The following is a 14048-nucleotide window of genomic DNA, read 5'->3' as shown; positions in this document are numbered from 1 at the left end:
ATGTTTCCTTCCTAGATATTGGATATTTATATTATTTAATGAAGTCTTAGGACTGATGCTCAGCCTTTTGACTTGTTATTTCCTGATTTTAGCTTCTTGCTCAAAACAATTGTGCAAGTGACAAGGCACTTTAGATACGAAGGGGCTGTGGTATGTATAATTCTATAGCACACAGGATCAGGACACCCTTCTGCAATGCTTCATCTTCTGTAGGCTTCTTAAGACTTGGGGAGACTCAGAGCCTGGCCAAGTCCAGTGATTTACCTAGGCCCAGGAACCCTCCTGGGAAATAATGTTTAGCCAGCCACAGTAGGCAACTGAGCCTCAGTGAGGAGGGGCGTTGAAGCTAAGGGAAGCTCTGATTCCAAAATGAACAAAAGGACGTCTGAAGGACATTTACTGAGGCACAAATCAGTTTGGCAGGAGCTCAGGGCCGGAAACGGCTAGTGGCCGGAGAAAGTCTGAGGTTATGGCCAGACATGCCCTTGCCCCAACCCAGCCTAGTTTAGACTTCTTCTCAGTCTGTGTGTTGGGGAAGGAGCAAGCCATGTAGGGATGGCGGACGGATTTGTCCCCAGAAGTTGTGGGATACCCCTCCTTGAAGAATCCAAAAAGAGGCGGGAGTATCTCCTTACAGGCTGGTGAGAGATGAGCTGTGCAGCAGATAGGGTTTTCATGGAACAGTAGCTGAGAGGGCACAGAGGCTCAGGAAAGATGGAAATGTCACTGACACCATGTGTGTGTGTGGTGGTGGGGGGTGATGTTAGAGCATTTGCTAATACCACCTTGGGGGAAGAAAGACAAAGGTAGCACCACTTGTCCAGCAGACTGTCCTGTGCTGCCTAGGGGACACCTGGATTCACATGAAAGCACCCAGAGATTCCTGCGGGTGATTACTGGAGAGGAACCCCTGGAAAGACTGGATTTCCTGCCAGTGCTGGAGAAACAGAGGCCAGACACTCTACTGTGGGGGCCTCATATACTATCAGTGTAAGAACGCTCTTTAGGAAACAAAAAGACTCTTTAGTGCCTGGCTCAGGGTTGATGCTCAATGAATATTTGTTAAATGAATAATGACCCTTAACTGATTAATAAGGTGTAAGTTTGTAATTAATATCCATGCTCTTGGCATTGTATATGATCCTGTTACCCTGGGATCCTGGCCCTGTTCATTTCTGTCAAGTCTGTACAAAACTTCACATCAGGCCCAGCACCCCACCTTCCTGGCTTCCTGGGCTCCTCATCCTGACCTCTTGCAAAGGCTGGGTCAGGATGGGGAGACAGAGAGGGAGCCTCACCCCATGCCTGCCTGCGGAGAAGGAGACAGAGGTAGGACAGCATCTTCCCCAAACCCTGGCATCACTCTACAGTTCCCAGAGTCTCACCCTCAGGAAGCCCTCTTCCTCAAGGGAGCCCTCCCAGATTTCTGCTTCTTAAAAATCTGCCAAATCCCCTCCTCCCAGGGCAGACGTGAATTAAAATATGTTTCATTTGTTTGTGTCATTTAAGTTCCCCTTTAATTCTTCTCAGTTCTCTGCACCTCAAGGGTCCCTGTACCTGTGGATCCCCGCCCTCAAGCGGCTCCCGGTCTGATGGGAGAGATACAGCCTTCTCCCTCAGAAGGCCCTCAATCCGAGGCGGGAGACAAACCCCAGCGCCGGAAATTTCCATCTGCAATAGGAGGCAGGTCACACACAAAGACTGCAAGGCTTGAGGCAGGAATTCAGGGTGACTCACGAGCACCAGGCCCAGGCTCGGTGGGTAGGGAGCGTCCCCTCCTCCCACACCGGGCTCCTGGACTCCCAGCCGAGAAGGCGGGGCTGCAGCGACAGGGTGAGCCCCGGGCCTGCCGTCCCCCCAGCACTGCGGCGAATCCAGGTGGCTGGAGCTGAAGGCTCTGCTGCGGGCGGAGGCTGCGGGAGACGGCGGGGCTCCAGGGGGGCCCTGGGGGGCGCGGGGAGCCCGGAGTCCCCCAGCGTGGAGGGCAGGGCACGGAGGCGGCTGCAGGTCAGGAGCACGTCAAACAGCAGCAGCTTGAAAAGCAGCAGTCGCAGCGCCCCCAGCCGCAGCGCCTGGCCCCGCGTCCCTGCGGGAGAGAGAAAAGCAGTTAGGGACCTGGAGGCCAGCGTCAGCCCCACCCGCAGGAGGGCGTTCTCTGGGGAAGAGGGGCCTTGTCCTCTGCCCTTGCCCTTCCTCCTCCCCGCCGTTCCCCAAAGCCAGGGCAAGTCCTCCCCGGTGTCTGACCTGAGCTCTAACTGGTAATAATAACGCACACCTTCCCAGCCTTCATTTTATTTTATTCCCCCCAAACCAGGGGGATGTAGGCCAGGCAGAAATTAGCATCTGATGCAGAGGCAAATAACCAGCTCCAAATGCTCTATGTGGTGAGGAAGTAGAACCTGACTCATGACTCTCTCTGCCTGTTGGGTGGTGGGACTGTCTATCACCCAGTCTCCCAAGGCTCTGACGCTGACACCATCCATCTGGGCTGCCCAAGGAGAGCTTTAAGGAGCCTCCCGTTAACTCTCACCTACACCTTCCAACTGGTGTCCAGGGAGTACTCTGGGGTCAGAGGACCCACTCCCATTTACCCACAGGTAGACTCAAGCCCAGGCTTGCCAGTGCCCCAACCCAGCAAGGCAGCCTCTTCAGGGAACACCACCAACCCCCCACCCCGGCAGAGTGGAACCATCAGGCCAGACCCTAACAGAGCCCAAGATCCCCAGTACTCACCCCTGAGAGGCTCCCAGAGGCAGGTTCTGGCTGAGGAAGTCTCTCCTGCCAGTCAAGGAGAAGAGAATGAGTCTTTGGGGATGGGCTCTGCCCTCCACCCAAGCACTATGCTCCCAGCCTGGCACAGGGCAGCCATTCACGGCATGTTGGACAAATGAACCAGCAGTAGGAACCTGGGGCCCATTTGCTACGACTCCTCTCAGGGGCCCAGATCTCTCTCACTCCCCACGGTCGACTGTTCTGTGCCCAGGGGAGGCTGAGGTGCCTCAGCACTTTCAGACAAGAAATGGGTTTTCTTAGCACCCTTCTTTGAAAGGCGGGACCTTTAGTCCACATTCCCGTTTGGAAGGTGACAAAACTGCCATAATCCAAAAAGAGGAAGTAAGTCACCTAGTAAAAATAATAGCTGGCTTTGGACATGTCACTTAGCCTCTCTGTGCCTGTAAGATTGGGAAAATAATATGGCCTAGTTTATGAATGTAAAGTGTTTGTAACAGTGCCTGTTGCAGGGTAAACAATAAGTAGATGAAAACATTTTGTTATTTAATTATTGCTTGGTCCTTATAGGTAGGGTGTCATATATAGGGCGATACAGATATTAACCCTAGGTAATAAGAGGGAGGAGGTATTACCTCTTGGAAGTCATGCATCAGAGCCTGGATTTGAAGGAGATATTTGAAGCCTGGATATTTGAAGGAGTTGCAAATCCAGGACTCAGGGCCCTGAGGTCACCCTGCTCTGATCCTACCCATCGTCACCTCATTCAGATGGTTGGCATGTGGACACCCTCCATGCCCCCATGGCCCGGAGCCTGCCCTGTCTCCCACCATATCCTGTTTCCAGGGTGTGTAGGGGAGGGGCAGGGAGCATCCACAGGGGCCCAGACGCCGTCCCTACCTGACAGCTGGAGGGGCCGTGTGCTCTGGCTGTGGTCGCCGGCCCCGGGCCCAGTGTGGCAAACCAAGTTTTCCCAGGCTGCTAGCTCCTCAGAGGGCAGGGAGAGCTGGGCTAAGCTAGTCCAGGTGCCGTCAGCCTCTGGGGAAGGGCCGTAGGTGAAGGCGTCCAGCGAGCTGCCATTGCCAGCTGAGAACCAGATGGGGCTCTCAAGGCCAGGGGGTGCAACATCGAGGACCAGGCAGACCACCAGCGTCTGCTGCTTCCCATCCACCAGCAGCGTGATTGGTGGGGCCAGAGAGGGGAAGGGTGTGCCGCCCACACCTGTAAGAGAGCATGCACCTGTGGGGGGCTTGATCTGTCTGTGCCCTCCCAGGCCAGCACCTCATAATAGACTTCTGTCCTTCCATCTGGGTTTGCTTCCACCATCCATCTATCTTTCCACCCACTCATCCATCCCTCTCTTCTTGCATCTACCCATCGATTCATCCATGTTTTCCCCATCATCCGTCTTTCCTATACCTCTTCTACCGTCCATCTGCAGATCTGTCCATGCATCCGTGCATCCATGTATCCATCCTTCCCTCACCCATCATATCCATCATATCCCTCACCCAATATCTGGCATACTCTGTGCCAGGAACTGGAGATAAAACACTGGTGAAGACATTGTCCCTGCCCTCAAGGAACCTTTCCTATGGGAAAGATAGTAGGTGCATAAACACATTCTTATAATACCTTGTTGTGCCAGTCTCAGGAGAGTGGTTACCGCTGGGGAGGAAGGGAAGGAAATAAGATCTGGAATGAGATCAAAGAGGGCTCCGAATGTATCTGTAACTTTTTGTTTCTTTTATCTGATTCAAATATGGCAAAATTTTAACTATTTGTTAATCTCAGTGGAATATGCAGAGGTGTTTGTTGCCCTATTCTCTCTGTTCTTTTGTGTAGGTCTGTAGTATTAAAAATATTTTTTAATGTTTATTTATTTTTGAGAGAGAGAGACAGACAGACAGGCAGCATGAGCAGGGGAAGGGTGGAGAGAGAAGGAGACACAGAATCCTAAGCAGGCTCCAGGCTCTGAGCTGTCAGCACAGAGCCCGATGCGGGGCTCGAACTCACAAACCATGAGATCATGACCTTAAGCTGAAGTTGGACACTTAACTGACTGAGCCCCCCTGGCGCTCCAGTCTGTTGTATTTTTTAGAAAGATTTTATTTTTAAGTAATCTCTACATACAACGTGGGGTGGGACTCAAACTCACAACCCTGAGACCAAGAGTCGCATGCTCTACCAACCCAGCCAGCCAGGTGTCCCTATAATATTTTTTAAAGAGCTTTGTCAGACATAATTTATGTATTATACAATTCAACTATTTCAAGTGTCTGTATTATTTCATAGTTAAAAAATCAAAAATAGGGGTGCCTGGGTGGCTCAGTTGGTTTAAGCGTACAACTCTTGATTTTGGCTCAGGTCATGATCCCAAGGTCATAGGATTGAGCCCCGAGTCGGACTCCACACAGACTGTGGAGTCTGCTTAAGATCCTCTCTCTCTCTCTCTCTCTCTCTCTCTCTCTCTGTCTCTCTCTCTCTCAATCTTCCCCTCTGCCCCTCCCCCACTTGCTCGTGCAAGTTTTTTTTTTCTCTCAAAAAAAAAAAGTCACATGGGTACTGCAAACATCTGTCCTGTATTTTCTGGAATAGTCTTGATTTTCTACAATCTTATATTTTTCAGTGAAGGTGACAATATATATAATGACCAAAATGTTATTCTTGAATAGTTGGATATCTTTTCATATAAATAAAATCTCAAACGTTAAAACCCACAAATTTATCCCATGAGTTAAATGCAGCCAAGCTAAAGAAATTCCTCAGGGCACAGGAAAAGACACCAGAGAATCTTGTGGGGAAGTCAGAGTGGGGGGTGCTCAGGGAAGGTTTCTTGAAGGTCAAAGAACTGATCTGGAAGCATGTGGAAGGTAAGTAGCCTACTCAGGATTGGAACTCAGGTCTCTTTGACTCCTGCTCCCATAGACCCGCCCCACTTGGAAGGGTGACTAAGATTTTGCTACATGGCACAGTGGATCAAGCCTGGGACATGGCCTCAGACAGAGTTGGTTTGACTGTTGGCTGGTCCACTTAATTTACTGAGTCTTGAATTCTGCACCAATATAATAAACTTAAAAACACCAGCCCAGTAAAATTGTTGTGAAGAATAAAGGTCATGAATGTCAAACACCTTGGCAGAAAAGTATTAGTATTATTTTATCAATACTAATATTAATAAGGCATGGCAAACAAAAGGAACAGAAAAGCTGAAAGTGAGCTCCTGAGCCTGTCCAGTTGTACAGATAGAGACACTCCCCAGGTTGAGTTTAGCATGTGCCTCCTCCATGAAGCTGCCCGGGATTGCTCCTCCTCAGCCTGGCTGCTTCCTTCCCAGACCTTTTGCCATGGGCTCTCCCTGCTTCACATGGATATGGTTAATCTCCCTAGCAAGAGACAGCTTATGAAAATACTAGAAGCCAGCTTTAGACCAAGAAGATGCGGGGGCGCCTGGGTGGCTTGTTTGGGTAAGTGTCTGACCCTTGATTTCAGCTCAGGTCATAATCTCACGGTTCCTGAGATCGAGCCCAGCATCAGGCTCCTTGCTGATGTTGTGGAGCCTGTTTGGGATTGTCTCTGTCTTCCTCTCTCTGCCCCTCCCCTGCCTGCTAGCGCATGCTCTCTCTCAAAATAAATAAATAAAACTTTTAAAAAAATTTTAAAAAGATGCCCTGACTCAGAGATCAAGGCCTTTCCCCACCACATAACATGTAAACATGCACATACTTCTAGATGAAGCTGGGATTCTATCCCCTAAGTTTGTTTGTTTGTTTGTTTAGGGAGGAGGGGCAGAGAGAGAGAGGGAGAGAGAGAATCCCAAGCAGGCTCTGCATTGTCAACATGGAGCCTGACTCGGGTCTCCAATGCATGAAACATGAGATCATGATCTGAGCCAAAATCAAGAGTTGGACACTTAACCAAATGAGCCTCCCAGGTGCCCCAGAATTCTCTCCTCTAAACACAAGTCATTTGGCTCCATTCTTGATCTTTGAGGAACTGAGGGTAATACCCTTGGGAAGTCAGTGGGGCCTTGGGACCTCTCCTGAGAACTCACGAAGAAGGGGGAGCAGGGATGAACCTGAGGCATTCTGAGTCCTTTTGGAATAGGGTACTGTTGAGGGCAGGAGTCCAGGACAGGAAGGACAGGAGAGGATCTCACAATGCCGCCCATGTCCCAGCCCTGGCTACCCCATCCCCACCCTCCCTGGATGCCCATCCAGCTTGTTCTTATTATCTACCTCCAAGAAGTGACTGCCCTACTACCAACACTGTGGACTCCAGGGAACAGGAGTTGGAGCCCCAGAGTGAGATAGCTGGAAGGTGAATACTGTGGGGAAGGGAGCGGTGGGCTTATGGTGAGACCCTTCCCAGGGACCCCACATAGGTCTGTCCTGCCTCCCCACATCCCACCCACACCCAAGGAGGTCAGGAGCTAGGGAGCGGGCTTGGGCAAACGAATGGGGCCCAGAGAGGGATGCAGGGAGGGGGCTCACCTATGGGCAGGGCTGGACACCCGAGGGCCAGGAGAAGCAGCAGCCAAGTCCTGGCCATGGCCCACCTGAGAAGAGGCAGGACTCAGCTGCAGACTGTGGGCTGCGGGAGGAGGTGCCCGCAAGACTGCCTCCCAGGCCACAGGCCCAGCTGCACCTCAGCTGCTCCACCACGGAGCCGTTTCCCCAGTGAGGGCCCCTCCCACCGCCATCCTGGCCCCCAAACCCAATCCCCTCTCAGGCGCCAGGGAACTCAAGGTGCCTCTCCCACAGCCTACTCCCTCCCATCTGAAGAGCACCTCACGGTCTGCAAAGTCTTTTCCCACTCACTGGCCCTGCCATCTACAGGATACAGAGCACCAGGCAGTATTCAAGGCCTTGCATTCAACACTTCATTCTGTCCAGCCAACCACTCTAAGTTCCATTTCACAGGTGAGGCAGCTGAGGCTCAGAGAGGTTGAGTGACCTGCTCAAGGTCACATAGCTGGCAGGTGGCAGAGCCGGGGCTTGGACAGTTTCCTGATGGCTGACCTCACTGTAGCCAAAAAGCCCAATACACTTATTTCAGTGTTGTTACAACATCCTGCCCCCGCCACGTTTAAAAATAGAATTTAGTTTTTAGAACAGTTTCAGATTCACAGTGATATTGAGGGGAAATTTCAGAGGTTTCATGAATATTCCCTGCCTGTTACATCGACTACCTTAAAAAAAAGTTTTTTTTTAATGTTTGAGAGATAGAGAGAGAGAGAGAGTGCAAGTGGGGGAGGTACAGAGAGAGAGGAAGACCCAGAACCCCAAGAAGACTTCAGGGTCCAAGCTGTCAGCACACAGGCCGACGCAGGGCTCAAACTCACAGACCGTGAGATCATGACCTGAGCCATAGTCGGCTGTCCAACCGACTGAGCCACCCAGGCACCACTCATCGAATCTGTTTTAAGAATAAACTCTTGGGGCGCCTGGGTGGCGCAGTCAGTTAAGCGTCCGACTTCAGCCAGGTCACAATCTCGCCGTCCGTGAGTTCGAGCCCCACGTCAGGCTCTGGGCTGATGGCTCAGAGCCTGGAGCCTATTTCCGATTCTGTGTCTCCCTCTCTCTCTGCCCCTCCCCCGTTCATGCTCTGTCTCTCTCTGTCCCAAAAATAAATAAACGTTGAAAAAAATTAAAAAAAAAAAAAAAGAATAAACTCTTTAGGGGCACCTGGGTGGCTCAGTCTGTTAAGCGTCCAACTTCTGCTCAGATCATGACCTCAGGGTTCATGGGTTCTGGTCCCATGTCAGTCTCTGTGCTGACAGCTCAGAGCCTGGAGCCTGCTTCAGATTCTGTCTCTGTCTCTCTCTGCCCCTCCCCAACTTGTGCTCTGTCTCTCAACAATAAATAAACATTAAAAAAGAAGAAGAAACTCTTTTGGGGCACCTGACTGGCCCAGACAGTAGAGCAGTGACTCTTCATCTCCTTGATCTCCGGGCTGTAAATTCAAGCCCAGGTTGGGTGTAGAGATTATTTAAAATGAAATCTTAAAAAACAAAACAAAACAACACAAAAAACCCTCTTCATAAATGCCATTTTCAGTGACTCTACTAAATTTTAGCTATAGCTGTCATTTTGACCCTGAAACTTCACATCTATGTATATATCCTAATGAAATGAGTCAGTCATTATAAGACAAAGATTTATGCACAAAAATTTTCTTTGAAGTAGTAGTATATGTAAAAAGCAAGAGAAATTGGAAACAGTGTAATTGTTCAACGCTAGGGGAAGGGCCAAATGAATTAATGTTTGGTGTACCTGTATTAGTGAATATTATGCAACAGCTTTTTTTTTTTTTTAAGTTTTATTTTTTACTTTTGAGGGAGAGCATGCACGCGCAAGAGAGACGGGGGAGAAGGGGCAGAGAGATGGGGGAGGGGCAGAGTGCCAGAGGGAGAGAATCCAAGCAAGGTCCACACAGGAACCCAACTCGAGGCTGGATCTCATGAACTGTGAGATAATGACCTGAGCGGAAGTCAGAGGCTTAACTGGCTGAGCCATCCAGACGCCCCCAACACATCTGTCTTTCCTAATGGGATTTATCTCACGGTTGTTTTTTTTTTTTTTTTTTTTTAATGTTTATTTACGTATTTTGAGAGAGAGAGAGTGAGAGCACTAGCAGGGGAGGAACAGAGAGAGAGAGAGAGAGAGAGAGAGAGAATCCCAAGAAGGCTCCCCGCTATCATTGCGATGTGGACATGGGGCTGTATCCCACAAACCATGAGATCATGACCTGAACACAAATCAAGGGTTCCCCGCTCAACCCAACCCACTCAGCCACCCAGGCGCCTTCCTCATCCGTTTTAAGCCTAGGAAGTCCTCGCCCTTCTACAGAACGGATACATTCTCCCTTCTGTCTTTTTGTGCGTGTGTAGTTTAATCCCCAATCCCCCATCACCATTTAACTCTATCAGGAATTAATTTCGGTGTATGATAGAAGACATGCATCTAAATTTCATGCCCCCCCCCCCCCCAGCGCTAATCGGTTATCCCAGGATATCGATTACTTGCGAGGATATCGATTACTATCCCAGGATATCGATTATCCCTATTACTTGCGAGACATTCTCTATGTTAATATCTTTTATGTTGGAGGGTTTATTTCTTCTTGGTTCTCAGGATTCTTTATTCTGGTTCCAGCCTCACCCCATTTCCGTCGGGATGGTTGCTTTAATAGTCCTGTCTATTGCACCCTCCGACGTCCCGCCCCCTTCCCGCAGGGAGGCCTGGAGGCCACGGGCGCCAATTGTTCCCAGGCGCAGCCCGCGCCCAGGTGCCCACGGTCTGCGCGGGCTCCCGCTGGGAGGGGGAGGGGGCGAGGGCGGGGAGGAGGCAGGTGTCCCTAACGACTCTCCTGCCTTCCAGCCTGGGGAGGTGCTGGCCCGGGCTCCGTTACCACATTACAGATGGGGAAGGAGCCCTCTGGCCTCTTTAGGGTTTTAAGACCTTCCCAGGAACGGGGAGGCAGAAGACCCCTTGTGCCAGCCGCCTACCTTGCCGGCTGGAACCATCTCCTGCTGCTCAGCTACCCTCCCACCGGCCCACTCCCAGCTCCGGGCTACAGGTCTCATCCCCAAAGCACTGCAAGCTTTCCTTGCCCGCTGTCACATAGGTAGGTATCCTCCTTCCAGAAGCGCCAAGAATCTCCCTCTGCGGGCACAGTCTTGCGGGTCCTAAAGACGTCCTTGCCCAGGGCTGTGAGGATGTCCTGACATGCTGGGGTTGGATCTCAGAGCTCCTCTGAGAGAAATCCTTCTCTGAGCTCCTCACTTGGGATTAAACTTGGCCATTTGCTGGCCTGCCTACTAAGAGCCAGGTCCTATTCACAGACCTCTCCTTAAATCCCCACAATCACCCCATCAGGTGTTCTCATCCCTGTTTCCAGCCGGGGAAAGTGCGACTCTGAAAAACGAAGTTCCGAGGATCCCCTAGCAGCAAGTGGTGGAACTGGGATTTCACTCTAGGGATGTGTTCACAGGAGTCTCTCCAGGGCTCTTCATACAAGGTTGTCCGATAGGAGTACCCATCTGAGTGCCTGGCACAGCAGATGATCTCTCCCTCTCTCCCCTTTTTTTCATATATACACATAGAAAACCAAGGGCTCTTCTAAACTGGGATGAGCCACATAGGCTATGAAAAAGAAAATGAAGGAAAAGCAGCAATGCTTATTAGACAAAGACCGCCGCTATTCACCAAGCGGTTACCGATTGTAAATCTGACATATCCGATTAGAAGGCTGCAGTCAGAGGGCCAGATCAGGATGTGTGTGTGCTGAAGTAGCAAGTAGAAGTGTCTTCCAGTTAATACTGACGGGGGCACCCATTTCATTGATCAAATAAAAAGTCCTACAGTGATAGGTATAATACAAAATAAAAATCACCTGAAAGTTCAATAACAAGGAAGGAGCTAAATAAACCAGAGTGGCTCTCTAGGATGAAATACTATGCAGGCCTCAGAATATCCTCGGATTGCAAACCACTTCTTGGTGTCTGTTTGATGCCAGGAATTGGGGCTGGGGATGAGACAAAAAGAGCTACTCCCACCAGTCAAGGAAGGAGACAGGCTCATAAACAGACAAGGGACTTGGAGTGTAACAGATGTCACGACTGGTGTGTGCATGTGTGTGTGTGGGGGGGTCCCGGGAGAGGGAGATCATCCTTTCTGGAGCTGATGTGAGCCTTAGGAAGAATGATTTAGAAGATACTTGAGCTAAGTCTTGATTCTTTCCGAAGAGGTTGTAATGACATGGGGAAATGTTTCAGTTATTATGTTAATTAAAAAAAATTTTTTTTAATGTTTATTTATTTTTGAGAGAGAGAGAGAGAGAGGAAGGGCCAGAGAGAGAGGGAGACACGGAATCCTAAGCAGGCTCCAGGCCCCGAGCTGTCAGCACAGAGCCAGATGCGGGGCTCGAACTCACGGACCGCGAGATCATGACCCTGAGCTGAAGTTGGCCGCTTAACGGACTGAGCCACCCAGGCACCCCTATGGTGTTAATTTAAAGAGGATTAAAAGATGCACAGGTAGCACGATCTGACGTTCGTGGAGCCACCACACCAGCTTTGGCTTGCTTGACACCAAGTTTAATTTATAGGAGAAAGAGCTTAGAAACGTTTATCATGTGTAAACTATTGTTATTTTGGTTTTTCTGCTGCTCGCTGCCCAGACAATTCTAACTAAAATATGTACTTTATATCCCAGGGTCCTAGCAGGAACACAGATGGGTATTTTGAAGATGTTAGCTACCTCCAGTGTTCTTTTTTTTTTTTTAAATTTTTTTTCAACGTTTTTTATTTATTTTTGGGACAGAGAGAGACAGAGCATGAACGGGGGAGGGGCAGAGAGAGAGGGAGACACAGAATCGGAAACAGGCTCCAGGCTCCGAGCCATCAGCCCAGAGCCCGACGCGGGGCTCGAACTCACGGACCGCGAGATCGTGACCTGGCTGAAGTCGGACGCTTAACCTACTGCGCCACCCAGGCGCCCCTCCAGTGTTCTTTACATAAGTTAGCAGGGGAAATTGGGGGGTACAAGGCCTAAGTTGAAATCACACCTGCCTGCTTTCACTCCAATGACACATTCTTCTTATCCTTTTTGCCAGCACCAGGTTCCTTACCTGGTGGGTGACTCAAACCTTTACTCCTATAGGGTCTGAGTCCTTGGTGGTCTTGACTTTGTTGGGTTGCTGAAGTTTTCGGGACCACTGGTTGGGAGGATTTAAAAAAATTTTTTTTAATGTTTATTTATTTTTGAGAGAGACAGAGACAGAATGCAAGTGCGTTAGGGGCAGAGGGAGAGGGAGACACGGAATCCGAAGCAGGCTCCAGGCTCTGAGCTGTCAGCACAAAGCCCGATGCAGGGCTCGAACTCACAGACCGTGAGATCATGACCTGAGCCGAAGTCAGGCGCTCAACCGACTAAGCCACCCAGGCGCCCCGGGAGGATTATTAAGAGACACCTCAGTGACTCCCCTGGGCTCCAGATCTAGCCCCATCTCTATTATGCAGTAGCAACCTAATTTTCTCTAGTAATTGGGCTTCACCAACCGAGACATTACAGAGGCGCCTTTCTCTGCCTATTGAATCAGTAGCAGGAGAAACCAAAATGGCCAGGGCCATCTCAGCTTTCAAGTCATCAGTTCTATGATTGTCATATGGTGGGAAGTGTTTCTCTCTGGGGTTCTAGGATCACCACGCCCTCTGAGTCCATTCCATTATTGGAATGGGAAGCAAAAATTCTTCTGGTAGGTTATAGACTTTAGGTGTAATAGTGAGGAGGCTCTGACTACCCCTACCTCTTGGTTATATATGACCATGTATGGTTATGGTTTAAGGAAACACTGCATCGGGTAGGATAGCCCCTGCACCTTGCAAAGTGTGGTTTCTCAGCTATGCTCCAAATGAGCCTTCAGCAGGCCAATCCACCATTCTCTCTTGCCTGCTGCTTTGAGGTCATGGGGCACACGGTAAGATCAGTGAATTCCTTGGGAGTGAGCTCATTCATACATTTCCTTGGCAATGAAATGTGAGCCCTGGTTGGAGGCGATTTTGTGTGGAATGCCATGGTGATGGGTAAGGTATTCTGTCCATCAGAATACCTGATGCTGACAGAATAGTGGTGCTGACAGAAGACTGTAGGCAGAGGAGGTGAATTCATACCTGGAATATGTGTCTGTTCTCATGAGGATAAAGCACATGGAGTCCTTCCATGCTAGGAGGGCCCAGTCAAATCAGCCTATAAACAGGTGAGAATGGTACCCAGTCAGGGACTCAGCATGGGGCTGTAAGTAGGATGGGCATTCAGCACTGGTCACAGCCAGATTAGCCTCAGAGAAGGGAAGACTATTACTGAACCAAAGCATAGCTTCCATCCCTGCCACCATGAGTCCACTGAACAAGGCCTAAAGTGCCTGGGGAAAGAGGGTCCACAGGACTGTCATTATGTCCAACGGGAAGACCATTCTTTCCCATGTCTTAATGTGGGGTATTATGGCTACCTTTCCTTTGGCTGTTAAACATTGCCACCTGGCCTTTACACTACCAGGATACCATTGTTTCCACTGAGATCACGGAATCCAGTTCTACTGATTCATCCAGCATCCCCCACTAGCATCTCCAGCCTACAGAGGACAGCCATTAGAGCAAGTCAAGGATGTGGGTGACTCTCACCAATGCATTTATCTCCCTCTTCCTTTCCTTTCCTTTCCTTTCCTTCCTTCCTTCCTTCCTTCCTTCCTTTCCTTCTTTCTTCTTTTTATTTCTTTCTTTCTTTCTTTCTTTCTTTCTTTCTTTCTTTCTTTCT

At 49.8% G+C, this 14048-nt stretch overlaps 1 protein-coding gene across 1 annotated transcript; it reads right to left on the bottom strand.

Annotated features, from left to right (window-relative positions):
- Positions 1-1498: 1498 nt before the first annotated feature.
- On the bottom strand, positions 1499-7389 carry PTCRA (pre T cell antigen receptor alpha). The gene is made up of 5 exons (XM_043591431.1): positions 7224-7389; positions 4366-4425; positions 3631-3951; positions 2734-2778; positions 1499-2086 (listed from the first exon to the last, which is right to left on the bottom strand). Exons 1-5 carry the CDS (start codon positions 7279-7281, stop codon positions 1734-1736), a joined length of 837 nt encoding a protein of 278 aa, XP_043447366.1. The 5' UTR covers positions 7282-7389; the 3' UTR covers positions 1499-1733.
- Between the last annotated feature and the right edge of the window lie 6659 nt (positions 7390-14048).

The sequence above is a fragment of the Prionailurus bengalensis genome, chromosome B2 (genome assembly GCF_016509475.1).
Source record: "Prionailurus bengalensis isolate Pbe53 chromosome B2, Fcat_Pben_1.1_paternal_pri, whole genome shotgun sequence".
Taxonomy (NCBI): domain Eukaryota; kingdom Metazoa; phylum Chordata; class Mammalia; order Carnivora; family Felidae; genus Prionailurus; species Prionailurus bengalensis.
This window is presented reverse-complemented; position numbering and strand designations above follow the sequence as displayed.